At 39.5% G+C, this 16,917-nt stretch overlaps 1 protein-coding gene across 1 annotated transcript in view; it reads right to left on the reverse strand.

Annotated features, from left to right (window-relative positions):
* Window positions 1–16,917, reverse strand: part of ctnnbl1 (catenin beta like 1) — a 50,831-nt gene that overhangs the window by 23,034 nt on the left and 10,880 nt on the right. Inside the window, exons 7-11 of the mRNA XM_004070238.4 lie at window positions 14,340–14,431; window positions 13,445–13,517; window positions 11,632–11,690; window positions 10,958–11,106; window positions 5,484–5,665 (exon numbers count right to left, since the gene is read on the reverse strand). Of these exons, the coding sequence (XP_004070286.1) occupies window positions 5,484–5,665; window positions 10,958–11,106; window positions 11,632–11,690; window positions 13,445–13,517; window positions 14,340–14,431 (555 nt within the window). The remainder of the gene's footprint in view (window positions 1–5,483; window positions 5,666–10,957; window positions 11,107–11,631; window positions 11,691–13,444; window positions 13,518–14,339; window positions 14,432–16,917) is intronic.

Below are 16,917 nucleotides of genomic sequence, written 5' to 3' on the forward strand. Positions count from 1 at the left end.
TGATAGCCTGGGAGTGACCGCTTCCTGACAGACTAAATGCGAAGATCTTTAATTAAAACCCTGTTCTTGAGCTCCACTTCCTGGAGGCAGCCCTAATTTCAATGTAGACAACCCCATTTCCTGTAAACAATGACAAGGACGCCGTCTGCCATTTTCAAAAGGACACTGCTTTATCAACTTGATCCAACAGGTAATTGATGTCACCACCTTTCCGCCCTGCCCAAGAGGCTATTGATCGCTGGCTCAAGAGCATTTTCTGCGAAGGCCTGAAAACTAAACAGACCCCTCCCTGGAGATTTAAGAAGTGGAGGAAGCAGGATTGCATTGTGGGTACCTGATGGAGGACAAAGCTAAATAAAAGTTTCCTCATCTGTCTTCAGACAGACAGAAAAATCAATGACTCATCCAGCCTCTGCTTCATGTTTATATATTCAGAAAAAATGCCAACAGATGTTCTGAAAATGGGGACAATATATCGATGTTGGTTTGTTAAAAGTTTTTACAAAAACCTCCAACAATCAGCTGTGGTTAGAGTCCACCAGGGTCGAGGCTTCTTTATCAGTTACTGAACATTAATGGAAAAAAATATCTGTGAGGAATTCTCTAACTTAAACCTCTTTTCTCAAACAAACAGGCATTTTTTTAACACATCCCAGTTTAAGGAGGAAGAATTAAAACTCTTAAAATGATTTGATATAAAAAAAAAGACAGAATTCTGGATTTCTGGCAGACATTATGAGCCCTGTGATCACGAATTGGACTACATTATTAATGCTGCAAGTTTTCAAACTCTCTTTCTGCAGAAATATAACTTATGAATGCTATGAAACATTTTTCCTTTTCGCATTTTCCTTCTGATTTTCACTCTGATTAAAACAAATGTGTTTTTGCTGTTTTTAATATGTTCTTGTGACATCTTTCTGGTGATGGAGGGCGTGATAAATAAATAAAAATTAAGCTTAAAATGGCATTTAATTTATTCAAAAACGCTGGGCGGGCCAAAAGCTACTTGCTCTGAGCTCTCAGCAATGGGGAGGAGAAGGGGGCGGGGTTGCTCTGCACTAACGGTTCCGCCCACAACTCAGGTTACTTTCTCAGGTTAATTTCTAATGAACTCCTGCTCTGCTGAAGCTACATCCTAGAAAACAACACAGGTGTTTAGATTTAGGCTAAATCGGTATAATCATTCTTTCATTAAGATAAAACCGATCAAAAGATGAGTGGGATCTTCCATGGTTAAAAAAAATGAAGTAGTTCAGCTTCTGTCCTCAGTCATACATTTTATTAAAATGCTCTGTACTACTATTGGTTGTAGTTTTATTGCCTGATTTTCCAGAAGATTGTATTAAATGAAACCTGGCAAAGAAACGTTACACTTGATTTATAAAACAAGTTTAGTATAATGTTTCTGTTAAATATGCAAACAATTTTTGTTTGCCTTTGATGATAATAATGCAATCTTGACATTTTTATCAAGTTCAGACCTTCAAAGACTACAGCCTGTTTCATTTGTTCCAGAAGTCCATTCTCTACTCTCCATTGCATTGATTTCACGTGCGCAGACCACAGTGCACGCTAGATATCCATTGAAAAACTGTGGTTTGTGGCTGTTAACCCTGCTAAAATCTCTCCTTGCAGACTTAAACAGCACGCATGATCTGTTTGTGAGGGAGCAGTTTTGTGCCATTTATTAGGGATCAAAGTAAATCAGGTTTTAAATGTATGAAGAACCCAGAGGAAATGTCATTGCAGTGGAAGTTTTAAGAGTTAAAATATTCCCCTCAGAAAGAAACACCGTCTGTGAAGGAAATGGTAATTAGATGCATCTTTGCGCAAGGACTTAACAACAAATCTCCCTTTCTGAGAAACCATAATAACAGGATTACACAGTAAGACTATGACAACAAAGATTACATTTAAATTTGTCTCTTCCAAAATGTTACTGATCTCCATCAGTGCCAGAGGCGCCGAGGATAAGAGGCAATGATTAAATGAGACACATCTTAGATTGTCTGGCTTTGATTAAAAAATGGGATTAAGACTCGGGCTCTAAATCCAGAGGAGTAAGCATATCTCTCTCATACTGTATGAAGGTTTTTCTTGACATGGTATATTCTTTATGTTTGATCAAAGTAACCAAAAAGGAAAAAATAGTAGTCAGGACCTTTGGAAAGATTATAAATTAACAAATAAGAGTAAAAACAACAGTTGTTTTTTCCAGTAAGAACTCCCAAACAAAACCTCATTGGTCAGTAATTGTGGTGATTCAGTTGTTGGACGATTGTTCTGGATCCTCCGTTGGCCGTGAATGTTGTGTTCTTGGGACAGACAAGCCTGGGAAAATCTTTCCATTTGTTAATAAAACTCTAAATTTAAATAGTATAATTAATTATCAAACACAAATGAATATTCATGATCTTTTTGTTGTATAATCCCAATGTAGTTAATTGATCTGTGTGGCTTTAAGACTAAAAACTCAATTAGAACAAATGTTGACATTTCAATTGTTTAACAGAGAAACTAAAGTGAGAGAATAACCTGAAGACAAGAAATGTCTAAAACATTTTTTTTACTTTTTTGTGTTTTTCTTTAAAAGTTGTCGCATTTCCCCTCCATTAGACAAGCCATTACGTTTTCCTCTAAATGTTAACATCTGGCAGAACTGCAGCAACATAAAATGCGCCTGTTCTTCTAATAGAGGTCCCTTCCAGTCAGCAAGCCTCCCTCATTACATGTTTTATTACATTCATTAGAAAATAAGGGTCAGGACTGTGGCACTGGCGGTGCAGGAAGGTGTTTGTGCGGCGCTGAAATGACTCGCAGAACAAAGATCTCCTCTCACTACAGCAGCCTCTTTACTAACACAACATGCAGATGCTTGGAGGCGCACACAAACACAAAAAAAAGGATATTTTCCTCCCAATCAGAGCTGGAGACGGACCTAGGACTACTTTGCCTCACCATGTAAATTAGTTGTTTACTTCTGTTCCTTCTCGGAGTTGCTCGCATCATTAGCCACCTAAATATAACAACGGGCTGCCTCCAATTTCCATCAAACCATCTCATTTCACTTTAATGACAAAGTACATGCAACAATAAACTGAGACCTTGAAATAAGTGACGTGACAGGAACACTCATAAAGCTGTAAAGTGTCATATTTGTGTGACTAGTTTCTCTACTTTCAGGCAGATTTCTCTTCTGAGGTAATTATATCCTCCTCTGGGCTTGCAACGCCGAGAAATCCCTGTAGATTTGGACTATCTTGATTTTAGATAGGAGTCTAGAAGGAATCAAAGTTGTGGGTGGAAAGAGCAAAGAGTGTGACTGCGGGAAGAAAAGTGAGGAGGACAGGAAGGTTTTTCCCTCCTAATTACTTCTGTTTGAAGCGTTTAATAGTTAATTATGAGTTCTGGTGTTATTTAGGAGGACCACTTCATTCACGACAGTTTTAATTACTCTAAACCAGAGAGATGCTCTCTTAGTATTACATTATGGCAGGCATCTTTTTATGCTCAAGTCAATGACGGCACAGAGTAGAAATACATACCAGCTCCAGTTCTCTTCATGAAGAACCCAATATGACAACATGAAAGAGCGGATGGCTAGCTCTGATCATCAGGAGAGATTTTAGTGCTTCACTTAGAAAAAACAAAATTGTCTTGGACATTTAATATTTCATAAATAAACTACGACAGAGTTTAAGGGCCCCCCAAAAAAAGGAAAGTAAAATTACGAGATTCAAAGACCAACTCTGATGAAAATAGTGTCTTTAACGTGTTTTTGTGGCATTTTTCTGATAATGACGGGAAGAAAATTAAACTAAATTTTCATTCTGAGTATTTATTCAAATTGCTGTGAATCAAGAGCAGACGGAAACAGATGATGATTGGAGTGGGTACTAAAACAGGAGAAATTGAATATTCCTGATTTCTCTTTGGGATCACCTGCCAGTGAACTTATCATGCCAAGGAGGGTCGACCAATTTCTTTTCAAGTTGTTCAAGCAGTTTCTCCTGCAGCTCCTGCAGGAGCCCGTCTGTTTTCGAGTGCCTCGGCAGCACTTCAGCAGACGGGGGGGTCTGCCGCTCACCGCCAGGCAGCGTTATCTTCCATACAGCTCCTCCAGCTGCTAAAAGGGGTCAGAAGTTAATTCACCGAGCCTCTGGGTGATACGCGACACAATGGAAGACAATTTGTTCTCCGCCGAAGAGCTGAGAAACCCCTCCATAAGTAAGAAATTGAATACAGACAGGAGAGGAGGGGCGACTCACATTCTGAATGTAGGTAAACAGAGCTGAGGTGGGCTTTCACCTCTTTTTTCCTCCGGCCTTTTACAACAGAGACACGGGTCTCTATTCTCCTGCCTCCCTATGGTTCTTTGTGTTCAATGTTTGACTCTGAGATAAGAGAAGTTCAAGAGAACAGGCAGGAAAATCAATCAAGATTAGGCCGATAGGGTAAACAGACAAGCAGCTGATGCAGCACCCGAACACACCAGCGGAGGAGGCAGAAGGAAGCAGAGACTCCACATCATTTTCCGTTTGCTCAATTATTTAAATAACTACAAGCAGCAAAGTCAAAGCACATGTGTTTGTTGAAATATATGTTGTACTAGAGATAGTTTGAGATGAAGGCCTTATTTAAACTCTCCTCCCTCATTTGTTTAAACCATTCATGTTTGTTAATATTTCTGTATTTTCACGACCATGGGGCGCACTGGATTTTAGGGCGCCGTTTCAATTATGAGGGCTTTTTCAAAAAGGCGGGTTTTAAGGCGCGGGCATGTTGAACATTCCGGTAAAACTGAGTTGGTTGTGATTTTTTGTTTTCCAGTTACCAATCAGCATCCAAAAATCCATCAATCCATCAAGCAGACACGCTAGCCCAGGCTTCTACAATCCATTCACAAACTGTGGCGTAACTCGCCCGGCTGTTCTCTGATCGTTGATCCATCGCTCCAGGAGGTTTTCCAACTCTGGCCGCCTCGCCTTGTTTCCACGGAAACTCCCACGCGTCTTTTGACTTATTGGAGTTCCTTTTCCAGCTTCCTCCACTTGCGAACTATGGATTCACTCATCTTGAATTCTCCCGCAGCTGCTCGATTCCCATGTTCCTCTGCTAGGCGTGTCTCTTTGCGTTCTCAGGGTCGCCCAAACGATGTTGTTTTGCATAATGAACATACCTGCACTTTTTTGCTAATCGGGGGTGTGTCTTCTTTCACATCCTCACTTCCCTCCTTACCGTCCTCATGCCGTCCTCTCCTACGTCGTCTTTACCGAAGTCACACAACAACACATTAGGCGCAACGCACCACAAGGCATTTTGGAAGAAAATGTACGACTTTTAAGTGCGCCCTATAGCCGTGGAAATACTGTAGTTGATTTTAGGAAACAACAATTTTCTTTTTGGTTTAATGAAAAAAAAGAATCAAAAAAGGTATATACTAAAGATCAATGGTCTTTGTTCGATCCTGCTGAACTCACCTTCGTGCTCCTTTTCTGGAACACCTGCTTTCTTCATCTTCTTAGGCGTTTTCATGAAAAGTGGAAAGATGGTTCGGAGGCCCAGGATGTCCACAAACTTATGGCAGTTATCCAGTCCCTCTGGGCCAATCATTGCATGGTCCAGGACCTTCAGAGCACTGGTCCGGGACATTTTCTTTTCTCTGCAGGTAGGAGAAAACCAGAAAACGGGCTTAAAAACAAAAACAAAGCAGGTACTAAATAAAGTTTTGAGTCTGAGTAAACCATGAATAAACATGTTTCATGACAAGCTTTTCAGTTTTCAATGTGTGTGGTCTTTTAAAAATAACAGAGTGCATTGCACGTGGTAAAAAAGTTACTGAAGAAGCTAGAGTTGGAGATTCATGCTGAATTCATGCAACATAATCAACCAACGGTGTTGGAGATTCATGCTGAATCTCCAACACCGTTGGTTGATTATGTTGCATCATTCTACATTTTCTGTAAAGATATTGTAAGATTTTTCTTATAATGTAATATGGTTAAAAAATGCATTTAGCTTCTATCCACCACAAATCTGAAACAGACCTTCGGAAAGCTTTGGATCAGCGGAAACTCTGTTAATTTAAATGCAGGTTAAAGACCCACCTGTTCTCAGCTGCATTTGACTCGTTTGTATCCAGAGGTTTACATCTGCACCATTACTTTGAGCTTACTATGACTTCAGTTAATATTTTTTTCTTTTTTTTTTTATTGATCCCTCAGTTATAAAATGAGTGAAACAAATAAACCTGCATGGCCTCCATCTCAAGAAAATAGTAGAAATTATGTAGTAAGCAGGTATAGGAGTTTTAACTCAGAAACAGACGATTTTTTCCCAGTTCAACACAAAACACAGATATTTATGTTCACAGGACTTTTACTTATTTTAAAGTCCCACTCTGATCTTCTTTTGAATTTTTTTTAAGTGTTCCCAGTGGTCTTTTAATAATGATGAAGTCGTTTCTTCACATATGTCCATCATGAGAAAAACGCTCCAAGAATGTTAAAAACACCATTTTTATTGGAGTGGATTGATGAAAGGCTTTTAAGTGAACGCATACATCAGCATTTGTTTTCCGTGGCTAACACCGCGTCATGATAAAGCAAAGCAGCAGCTTTTTACTCGTCTACACCCCCCGCCTCCTCTTAGGAAATGTAGTTGTCTGTCACTGTGTCACTTCCTCCGTTTCCGTCTATGACAGATGACAGTGTTTATCTCCAAGGAAGGACACATATTTCAAAAATGTTGTGTCTGGTTCTGCAGAGAGACACATTACATTTGATGGACAGCTGGGGAGGGCACGGGGGAGTGACAGGCACTATACTTTCAGAAGAAAACGGAGGCATTTCAGCGGCGAGACAACGGGCGTAACTCAACATCCTGCCGCCACTACCTGAGCGTGGGTCGAGCCCGAGTTGTAGCTGCATGACGGGGGCAGTCCAGGTGGATCAAAGTAAATCATAGGAGACGGTTTAAAGGGGGGAGGAACCTCCAAACCTTTACTAATCTGAAAGGAAATTTAAAACTCATGTTTGAAGACAAGTGAGATGCTTTAAAATTCTATCAAAAACTTATTTGAACCCAAAGTGCTTTTTTGAAGTAAAATAAAAAGGCGTTTAAAGATCTCAGGTCCATTTGGAAATAGTGTTTTGTCTAATTATATTCCTGAATGAAAAAAAATAATCTGCACACATTTATGATCCGCACATTCTATGAATATTTCTGAAACAGTGTCATGTCTATTTTTCCGATATAGTGTTATTCTTAATCCCAGTCAGGATTTTTCTAATGAAATAAAGAAATCTGTACATATTTTAGATAACTGATCTGCATGTGCTATGCTGATTTCCAAAATAGAGTTTTGTCTATTTTTACATCAATACTAAGTAAATTCCTCTTTGTCATGTGATTTATTGATACTTAAGGATTCCTACTTTTGTCTGATAAAAAGTTATGAACTGGATAATGATAAATCATGTAATAAAATGGTTACGGTGCAACAGGCTGGGATTATATAAGTTCGCTTCCTTCCACTCCCTTTCAAGTAATCTTTGATTTAATGTAAAATTATCCTAAGTTTAATATGTCTTTGTATGAATGTGTAACTGCTGATTCTTTTGTTTTGTGCATTCTTGTTGCTTTGATTGCTTAAACTAAACAAAGTAAAATAAAAAATAATAAATTAAATTAAATATATATAAATTAAATATATATAAATTAAATCCGGGTGCAAAAAGTTAATTTACTGACAAACAGTTAGCAGCTGGAATTCATCATAAAACACCATGTAAAGTATTTTATCTACCATTAATTTGAAGACTGAAGTAAAGTTTAAAGGCGCCGTCTCTCCCTCTCTAAAGAAAAGGCTTCAACATTTCAATAATGAAATATTGATCAAGGTCTTGAAACTGCTGGTCCAGTGAAGTGATGATAGGCTCCCAGCTGCGACGCTCTCATAAACGTCTGCAAAGTGCTTTGATGAGTCTTTAAGGTCAGAACTCTGCTGTGCTGAACTCCACCGACTGTTGATGGATCCGATCAATCTGGCAGCTTTGATAGGCGGGAGAGCAGGCAGGCGGGGAGCGACTGAAAAGATCTGAGCTGAACTTGGAAGATCATCCGAGGGTGTGAGAGCTTTAAATGAAAGAACACCGGGGTCCTATCTTATCCTGGCACACGGGGTGCTGCAAGTGGGCTCTCTAGACTCCTCCAGCATTCCCTCTGATCCTATAGGTGACAGTCGCTGACTGATGTCACCAGGAAACAGGCTTCAGGCTCAAAATGAACTGAGAGCCACAACTGCAACTTATCAAGGTGAAATCAAAGATACGTGAATGGAAAAATATTATTTTAAATCAGAAATGTATAAAAACAAATCTCACTCAATAATTATTTGCTTTTTTGTAAACAAAAGAAATACAGTGATACATGGATGAACAGTGATAGACGAAATCCACAAAGCAGTCATCTTCATCTTTACAATAACTCTAGATGTTTAAAGGCTGTAAAACCTCTCTACACACTTTTTCACTATTCTCAGATAGACATGGACATTTTCTACTTTTCTCTCTTGGTTAAAGGGCTTATACCACACAAAATTAACTTTTTTTAACTTTTAGGTGTGATATAAAGTTAATTAACACACAAAAAAACAAAAACGGTATTTTGATTTATTCACGCATCTCTGAGTATTCCTCTAAAAAAAAACAATCTACGAAAACAAGTGGCTCCTCACATTGTGACGTCACAAAGTGAGGAACCGCCCCTTCCAGGAAGAGTCTGCGCTGCCAGCTCCGCCCCCAGGCTACAACACACACCCACTTTCTCCATGGAGCTAGCAGTGATTGGCTAATTGCTTTCATTTTAGATACACAATATGAACATTCATTTTTGCAAACGTTTGGATGTTGTTTGTTTTTGTGGGAGAAACGCAGACACGCTGCCGAAGATGATGTCATGACTCTAGAACGATGTTATGAAATAGGCGGCACCCAAAAGAAGCGAAAGGCGGAGCCTCAGAGAGATTTAATGAGTCGGGTAAGAAAATTAGCTGTGAAAATAACTAATATTTCAATAAAAATTGTTCTTTGGTGTGCCAAAGGTAATATATTATCATAATTATGGACATAGTTTACTCTGAAGAAAAGCATGATAAACTCTCAGAGTTCAAACCTTTGTAGAAAATTAAGTCCAGGATCATAGAACGAAAACAAAGATCATCTTATCAAGATATTTCTGATCATTTTTATGCTGATGATATTCAGTTTTATGTCTCTTTTAAACCCCAGGATGTTTTTAAAATACAGATTTTACGCAGGTGTCTGAATTAAGTCAAGAGTTGGATAAGCCAAAGCTGAGATTCTAGTCTGTGCTCCTGACAGTTGCCTCCCCCAGATCGTCCAGTGGTTCGGTCCACTTGCTTCCCTTATCAAGCCGTCTGTCAGGAACCTCGGGCTGACTCTAGACCCGGATTTATCCCTTGACTCTCACATCAAGTCACTTGTTCGTTCTTGTTTTTATCATCTTGAAAATTTTGCTAAACTGAGTCCAATTGTGTTCTGAGATGGAGATGCTCATCCACGCTTTTATATAATCTTGTCTTGATTACTGCAACTCCATCTTCACATGTTAAGCAAAAATTCTCTAGAACGGCTCCAGGTTGTCCAGAACGCTGCTGCAAGGCTTTTAACTAATTCATCCAAGTTCTCACACGTCACCCCGTTGTTAATCCAGCTGCACTGGCTCACCATCCGCTACAGAGTGCATTTTAACATACTCAGCTCTTAATAGCCAAGCACCAGTCTACATAAAAGACCTTTTGCAGCCGTACACTCCCAGCAGTGGCTCCATACCTCTGGAACTCCCTTCTTCTCAGCCTCAGATCTGCAGACTCAGTGTTTGACTGTGTTTTATCATCTTTTATTGTGAAGCACTTTGTGATTGTTATCTTGATAGGTGCTATACAAATAAAGTTTATTTTTATTATTTAACATCAGAAAGAAGACAGACATGTTTTATCTGTTTGACAGCTATTACGATCCAATCCTATACGATTGGATTTAAAGCATTTAAAGGCAGTTTGATCCCAAATCTTATTTGAGACATATTTCAGCAAAAAGTACTTTACAAGAACAAACAGCACAAGTTGTATGGAAACAATTGTTTTACAATAATAATGATAATTCCAGGAATTTGTTTTTTATTCATTTGCTCTCAGGATTTTGCTCTCAGGTCAACTGTGGCAGAGAAGTGAACTGCATCTGAGCATCAAGTGTGTCAGCTACCAATAAAATAAAAAATAAAAACCTGCAAGTGGAGGGAAGAGTATTTTTAAACAAACTCCTCGTGTAACTGTCATCTGGTTTGTTGATGAGCGTTCTCGCCTGCTGTCAACCATGGAGCCACAGGTTTTGTGGCCCCCGCTGGAATTTAGCCCCTCCAAATAGAAGCCTAGACCCGCAAAATTTGACAGTCTGCAGTTTCAAGATAGGAGACTTTTCCAGAATGAATAATGAAACTAAAATGTGAAACAGTGGTTGACCAGAATTCAACGACTTAAAAATATATATCATCTCTTTTCTTAAAAATAGGATAAATCTTTATTTGTCATTGTCAATGAAATGTAAAGGTTTTCCTGGTTCGTGCAACACCTATTCCATAAGTAACCCATGGTAAAAATAGTAATGATGTTTGTGTCACAATAATAATTGCGACTAATAATAATAAATAGTACATAAAAAATAGATAAAAAGTTCATTATCCAATAACTAAAAACAATTGCAATTAATTTCATTAAAGTGCCTCTGTCATTTAAAAAAATTATCAGAAAACTCAGTTCATGTGCTGAAATTGTTAAAACCAGAAAATAATAATAAAACACGATGAAAACATCTGAAAGAAGAGGTCCAGGTTTATTGTTTCCAGTGTCATGGTGGTGCATGCAGCCCCCTACCTGAGCATGAGGTTCATTAGCTGAAGCCCCTCTCCTTTGAGGAAGCGTTCTCGATTGGACGCCAGCATCAGACAGGAGCACAGAGCATCGAACAGGTTCTCCATCATCTCCTGCTCCTCAGCTGTGTTCGGGTTGTGACGTTTAAACACCTGAGATGAAGAATAAGAGCAAAAATGCCCGTTTTAAGGGATTCATGTAGATTCATGTCATGAGATATGACAGAAAATGTGATACTAAGCTCCTTCATAAAACTAACTTTTCCCGTTTCTCTTTACTTATTTCTTTATTATAGTATATTTTTTGCCGCTTAACTCCATCTACAATTTTTCAGCTATTTTAACCATTCAACTATTCAAATGTTCAGCTCTTTCAGCTTTTTCCAGCTGTGACTTTTGGTCCTTCAAATCCTTGAACTTTTCAAGATATTCCAGGATTTTTGCTTCTGTTGAAGTACTTGGGGAACCCTTGGTGCAGAAGCTCGCTGGTTCGATTCCCGGCGCTGGCAATTTTCACAAACAAATATCTTTTCTAATTTAATAAAGTTCATTGTGTCTCCAAAGTTTGTTCGTTCGTTTGCACTCTCTCACTATCTCTCTCACTGAATGGGAGGGTAAAGCTCAAAGGCCCGTCTGGTGAACATGAAGGGTGGTGGGTGGAGAAAATCTGAACCTTACAGACAACTGCTGCAGTAAAACATCGATGCCATCCATCTCGCCCAGCAGCTCCCTGGTATCTGTGAAAAAGAAAGAAATGGAGAAGAAGAAAAAAATGACAACAAACCAATATCTCAACACGGAGATTATATTAAGACGCTCCAAAAAGTAGTAAGAAAAGGTTCCAAAAAACAAGAAAAGAGAAGCTTTCACCACGGTCCGGGTGAATACTCCATTCTGATTGGCTGCAGGGGGTCCATTAAAGAAATTCTGTTCACTGTTTTATAGATAATGAAATAATTACAAAACAATGAAATAAATGGTTTGTTTCCGGCTCACATTTAAGGATCAGACTTCACAGACGAGGTTTCTTCACTCAAAGCGAAGAAACTACTTTTAAAAACTTTTGCTTCATCATCTGGACAAAGACAAGCAGACTGAGGTGAACCTTCCCTATGAAATGATGCTTGGGATGACTTAACATGACGTTTAGCAGACACACCACTTTCCTCTGCTGGTTGGTCTTTATACAGTACAGACCAAAGGTTTGGACACACCTTCCCATTCTTTTGAATGAGAGGGTGTGTCCAGACTTTTGGTCTGTACTTTACATAATATCTTCTTTTGTAAGTGACCATGGTGTAAGCCAGGGCTGGGAACCCTACAGCCCAGAGGCCAAATGCAGCTGGTTAAACCATTTAATCTGGCCCACCAAACTGGAATAAATTACATTGGTCACTAATTAATGTTTTATCTCCTCTGTAGTTCTGGTGTCTCCCCATAGATGGTGTACTACAAATACTTGGACCTTTGTTTAGGAGCAGAAAGTTGTTTGCATTCAAGCGGGGTCGGAAGATTAGTTGTTTGTGTGACATTTATGTGTGTTTCTGTCATTTTCCCCCATCATTCCAACACCCCCTGAATGCAGCGTTTCTCTAAATTTGTGTTTTTTCCCCAAAAAGTCAACAACTCGTTGGTGCAACTGGCACTAAAACTAAAACCACATTTTTTAAATGAAAACTCCAAAAATATATCAATTTTCAATCACAATTTAAGCATGTTTTTATTCAGATTCCATGTTATTTCTTCCTCTTTTGAGTTGGATTAGCAGAAGAGTCCATAAATCTGCTCCTGGGCCGGCCCTTCTGTTAAATTTCAGAGCCCTTTGTGGTCCACATTGAAAAATGTTCCCACCCCTGATATAAGCCATATAATGCCATTGTAGTGTCCATTATCCCCTACAGCATCATCATTATTGGTTATTATTATGGAAGTCATTGAGGAAAATCAATCCTTTACTTATTAAAAGTTGTTTTTTAAAGGACAACATCTCAGCGGATAAAATGTCCTTTTTACCTTAAACATCCAAAATTCAATGCTGGAAAATAAAATGTAATTTACTCAACTTTACATTTTGAAAATTGTCCAACTCATTGGTCATTATAATAAAGCGTGTTTTACTGTTTTCCAGATGCAAAAATAGAAAGAGATGCAGTTCCAGTGACTTTATGAGAGCGAGTGTAAAATCAGGCAAGACCTCCACTGCATATCAATGTGGTTTGTTCATTAATGAGAACCTGTCCACGGATCAGACAGTCCTTGGGCTGTGTGCGCGCTTTACTACAAGGTAAAAATGGTTGGAAACAACAGCAACTGAACTTGAAAATGTATGTTTTCAGGAAAACAAGATAGAATAGAAATGGGAAGTAAGATGGAGGGGACACAAGAAGCCCAAGAGCAAAACCAAGACAAAAAAGTTACAAAAAGGCTCCAAAAACAGAGAAAACATGACGTTCAAGACAAACTAGTTTATTTTAAAGCTGCAAATACTTACTGTCATTATTTTGCAGCAAGATGGCCAGGATTTCACTGCAGTACAGCTTGTTAGCATCAAACGGCATCTTTGCCTGAGAGGGAAAGAGAGCAAGTTCTAATTACCACTCATCTTGAGAAACTCTGCTCTCCAGAGAATTAGAAACCCACCATGTGTTCTGCATGAAGCTCTGCATTTAGCTCCATCAAGCAGTGCCCTGCCTCATTCAGATCCTGCCTCACGCAGCGCAAACACAAGTGCTACACAACAAATCTAAACATGTTTGTTGCCTCATTTATGTTCTCCAAAAGCAGCCAGCAGAAGGGAAGCACCGAAAATGAAGATGACCCATTTTTGTGTGAGTATGGGAGTCTGAAATACAAAAACCTTGGAGGGGCAAAAAAAATCTAAATAACAGAAAAACTAATGACTATAAAAAATAAAGTATTTGACTTTATTTAGGGCTACATAGTCCAGATGTTTAACCATTACTCTGTTGACAAGGCTATTCAAATAAAAGCTTTTCCTCCATCAATGTTCAACGTAAAAAGATGCTGCATCACTTATAACAGACAAAGTAAGATGTGCATTTGGTCCGTCGATGTTTTTTATGAGTAAATGTAAAGCTGCAGAACGTATTTATTCAAATTTAGAACGAAATTAGTTTAAAAAACTACATTTTAGTTGCTAGTTTCTTTATGTAAATGTTGTTCAATTAAAATTACAACAGTGAGCTTGACGTGTTTATATTTCTAAATGAAAGTCGGTCAATGTTTTTGTTTTCAGATATGTACGGTGGCTGCAGGTTTTTGGGTTGTGGGGGTCCGTGGAGGGGTCATAGACAGGAGGGGCCGCATTTTGACAGACAGCCCGTTACAACCCATGGGGGCAGTTAGGACTGAGGCCTACTTCTCACCTTGATCCTCTTGAGCAGCCACTGCATCAGTCCCTGCTGGGCAGCTTCAGCACACAGGCCTGGTCTGAACTCCGCCATGTTTTCAATGATGGCTATGAAGGACAAATACATAAACAACTGTAACCATTAAAAGGTGAAAACAAGAGGTCACCTAAACAAATACCAGCTATGATTATTAGATGCAGGCGTTCAAACAAATAACATGTTTAGTGCAAGCAGGAGAACATGATGAACAACCAATGTACTAAGCAAGTATAGGTAAAATGGGGACAATTCTTCTTCTATTTTTCTTTAATATTTAATAGAAATAATAGTAGAAATTAGGGTTGTGCCGATGGACGATATCATCGTCCATCGTGATGGGTGACTGACATCCCGATGGAGAGACCACCATCGTGATGCCACGCCCCCCCCCCCCCCCCCCCCCCCCACGTTGCGCGTCGACACCATAAGCCGCGGTTACATGTACAAAATATCTTGATGGGATCAATGGTCGGATTAGAATCCAACCGTGTAGATGGGCCCAGAAAAATGTTTTCAGAATATAAAAACGTTCACTAAGGTCACACTTTCCGTCGGAATAAATCATTCGCACATGCGCAGTAGGGTTTGAAAACCGGAAGGATATAAATTCCGCCGAGCGGCTTTTTTTTTCAAACTTTATTGAATGTAACAATTCAATACAAAACATTGTTAAACAGCGCCGAGCGGCTATATACATTGACATGTCAGCTCGGTAAAATACGAGATGATCTTCTAAACGTGCTTTTAATAATGTTACGGTTATTATGAAACACCTGTTCGCTCATCATTTGAATTTTAATCCGTGTGGTCAGTGCTTTTTCTGAACGAAGCCAGGATTAGCAGTATGCTAACACGGGCTAACAACATTAGCTTTGGGTGGTGCTGCTTGCTGGCTGCACGTAAACATGTAAGAATAACATCAGCCTTTATTTAGTCGGGACACGACTGGAAACACAAATCCGCGTGATTGTTTGAATGTTTTCTAAGGACTGAGCGACATTTCTGCTTTGAAGCTCAAACCGCTGTGTGTGCTGACGATCCGAGCTGTGCTCAGACACACACTTTTAGACCCGGTTCTGAGTTCGGTTGCTTGTACCCCTAGAGTTGCGGGACGGATCGCAGTCTTAAATCTCCCACACATACCGCTCATGTACCCCCCCCCCCCTTCCCATCAAACACAAAGCTGTAAGTCCGCACTCCCCCGGAAGTGCGGGAGCGGACTACTTCTCTTCTATTTTGTTTGTTACTTTTTTTGTTAAAGTCACTTCCCTCAGTTTATACTGGATCATCGCGGATTAGTCATTAGTTGGGAAATAAAATGAAAAAGGCAAATAAAAACGAATAGCGGTTATATAAGAACGAAAAATGTAAAAATACCCCCCCCCCCCGACGATGTCATCGTCCATCCCGATGGTTGACAGCAAACATCGTCAACGGCCAATTTAAGGGACATCGCCCAACCCTAGTAGAAATAATAATAATAGAAATCTCCAACATGGAAGTGAGCCTTTACCAGGTCATCAGCGGGATGAATAGATGCTTCCTCTACCTTAGTGTGTCGGCCTCCTCACAGGACTACAGTAGTGTGATTATCTTAATTCAACATTAAAGTGTTCAATCGGCACAATTTTAATGTTTTTTAAAAGGCGAAAACTCCTGAAGAGCTGGATGAAAATAGGGACCCTCACCAATGACCTTTTAACCCTTGTGCTATCTTGTGGGGTCATCTGGACCCCACAAGATAGCACAAGGGTTAAAGGAAGAAACAAACTTGAGAAAAAGGTTTGTTCTAAGGGTTTAAATGAGATGCAACAAGAAGCAGCGTCTGAGACAGAAGCTGCAGATGCTAGACACTAGAAATAGAGAAGAAGATGGAGAAGACGGGAGCTTAGGGAGAAAGGAGAAGGGCCTTTATCTGTGATTGAAAGAGCAGACAGGCAGCATCCTGGAGGACATCGGGCCCAGAACAGAAAGCAGCCACGCCAGACAAAAGGCTTATTCAACCTTGGAGGGCTCCCTTGATAACTCTCTCCTCCTACTCACACACACACTTTAGAGAGGAAGAACCACAATGCAGCTCCCACAACACAAATAGTGCCAAATACGCACACCTAAACAGCCCTCCTGACACTCAGCCTCAATCTGGCAACAAAGAAATAACCGCAGTGGACTCATTCAAGACAAAAAAACGCAGGCAGAAAATTCTCGTTAATAGGAACTTAAGACAAAACCTCTTTGAGCTTCTGCGTCTCCGTACTTTCTCCTGAAACTTATATCTTCATTTAATGTGGAGGAAAGTGTTGTTCAAAAGCACAAAATCTCTTTTCAAACTTTTAGATAAATGCTCAAGACTTAAACTCCGAAGATTTTCCTCCTTCCATCCAACTGAGGAGGATGACCTGCTACGAAGCAGATAAGCAACAGAAGAGGCAACATGTTTGTCACACAAAAATGCAAAAGGTGTCTTTTTATTTTGCTAGCCTGGGGGAAACTTCAAAATAAATTAGCATCAGAGTCATAAAAAAAAAAAACATCTGAATTTTTGCAAAAAATA

This window comes from Oryzias latipes, chromosome 7, assembly GCF_002234675.1.
Source record: "Oryzias latipes chromosome 7, ASM223467v1".
Classification (NCBI taxonomy): Eukaryota; Metazoa; Chordata; class Actinopteri; order Beloniformes; family Adrianichthyidae; genus Oryzias; species Oryzias latipes.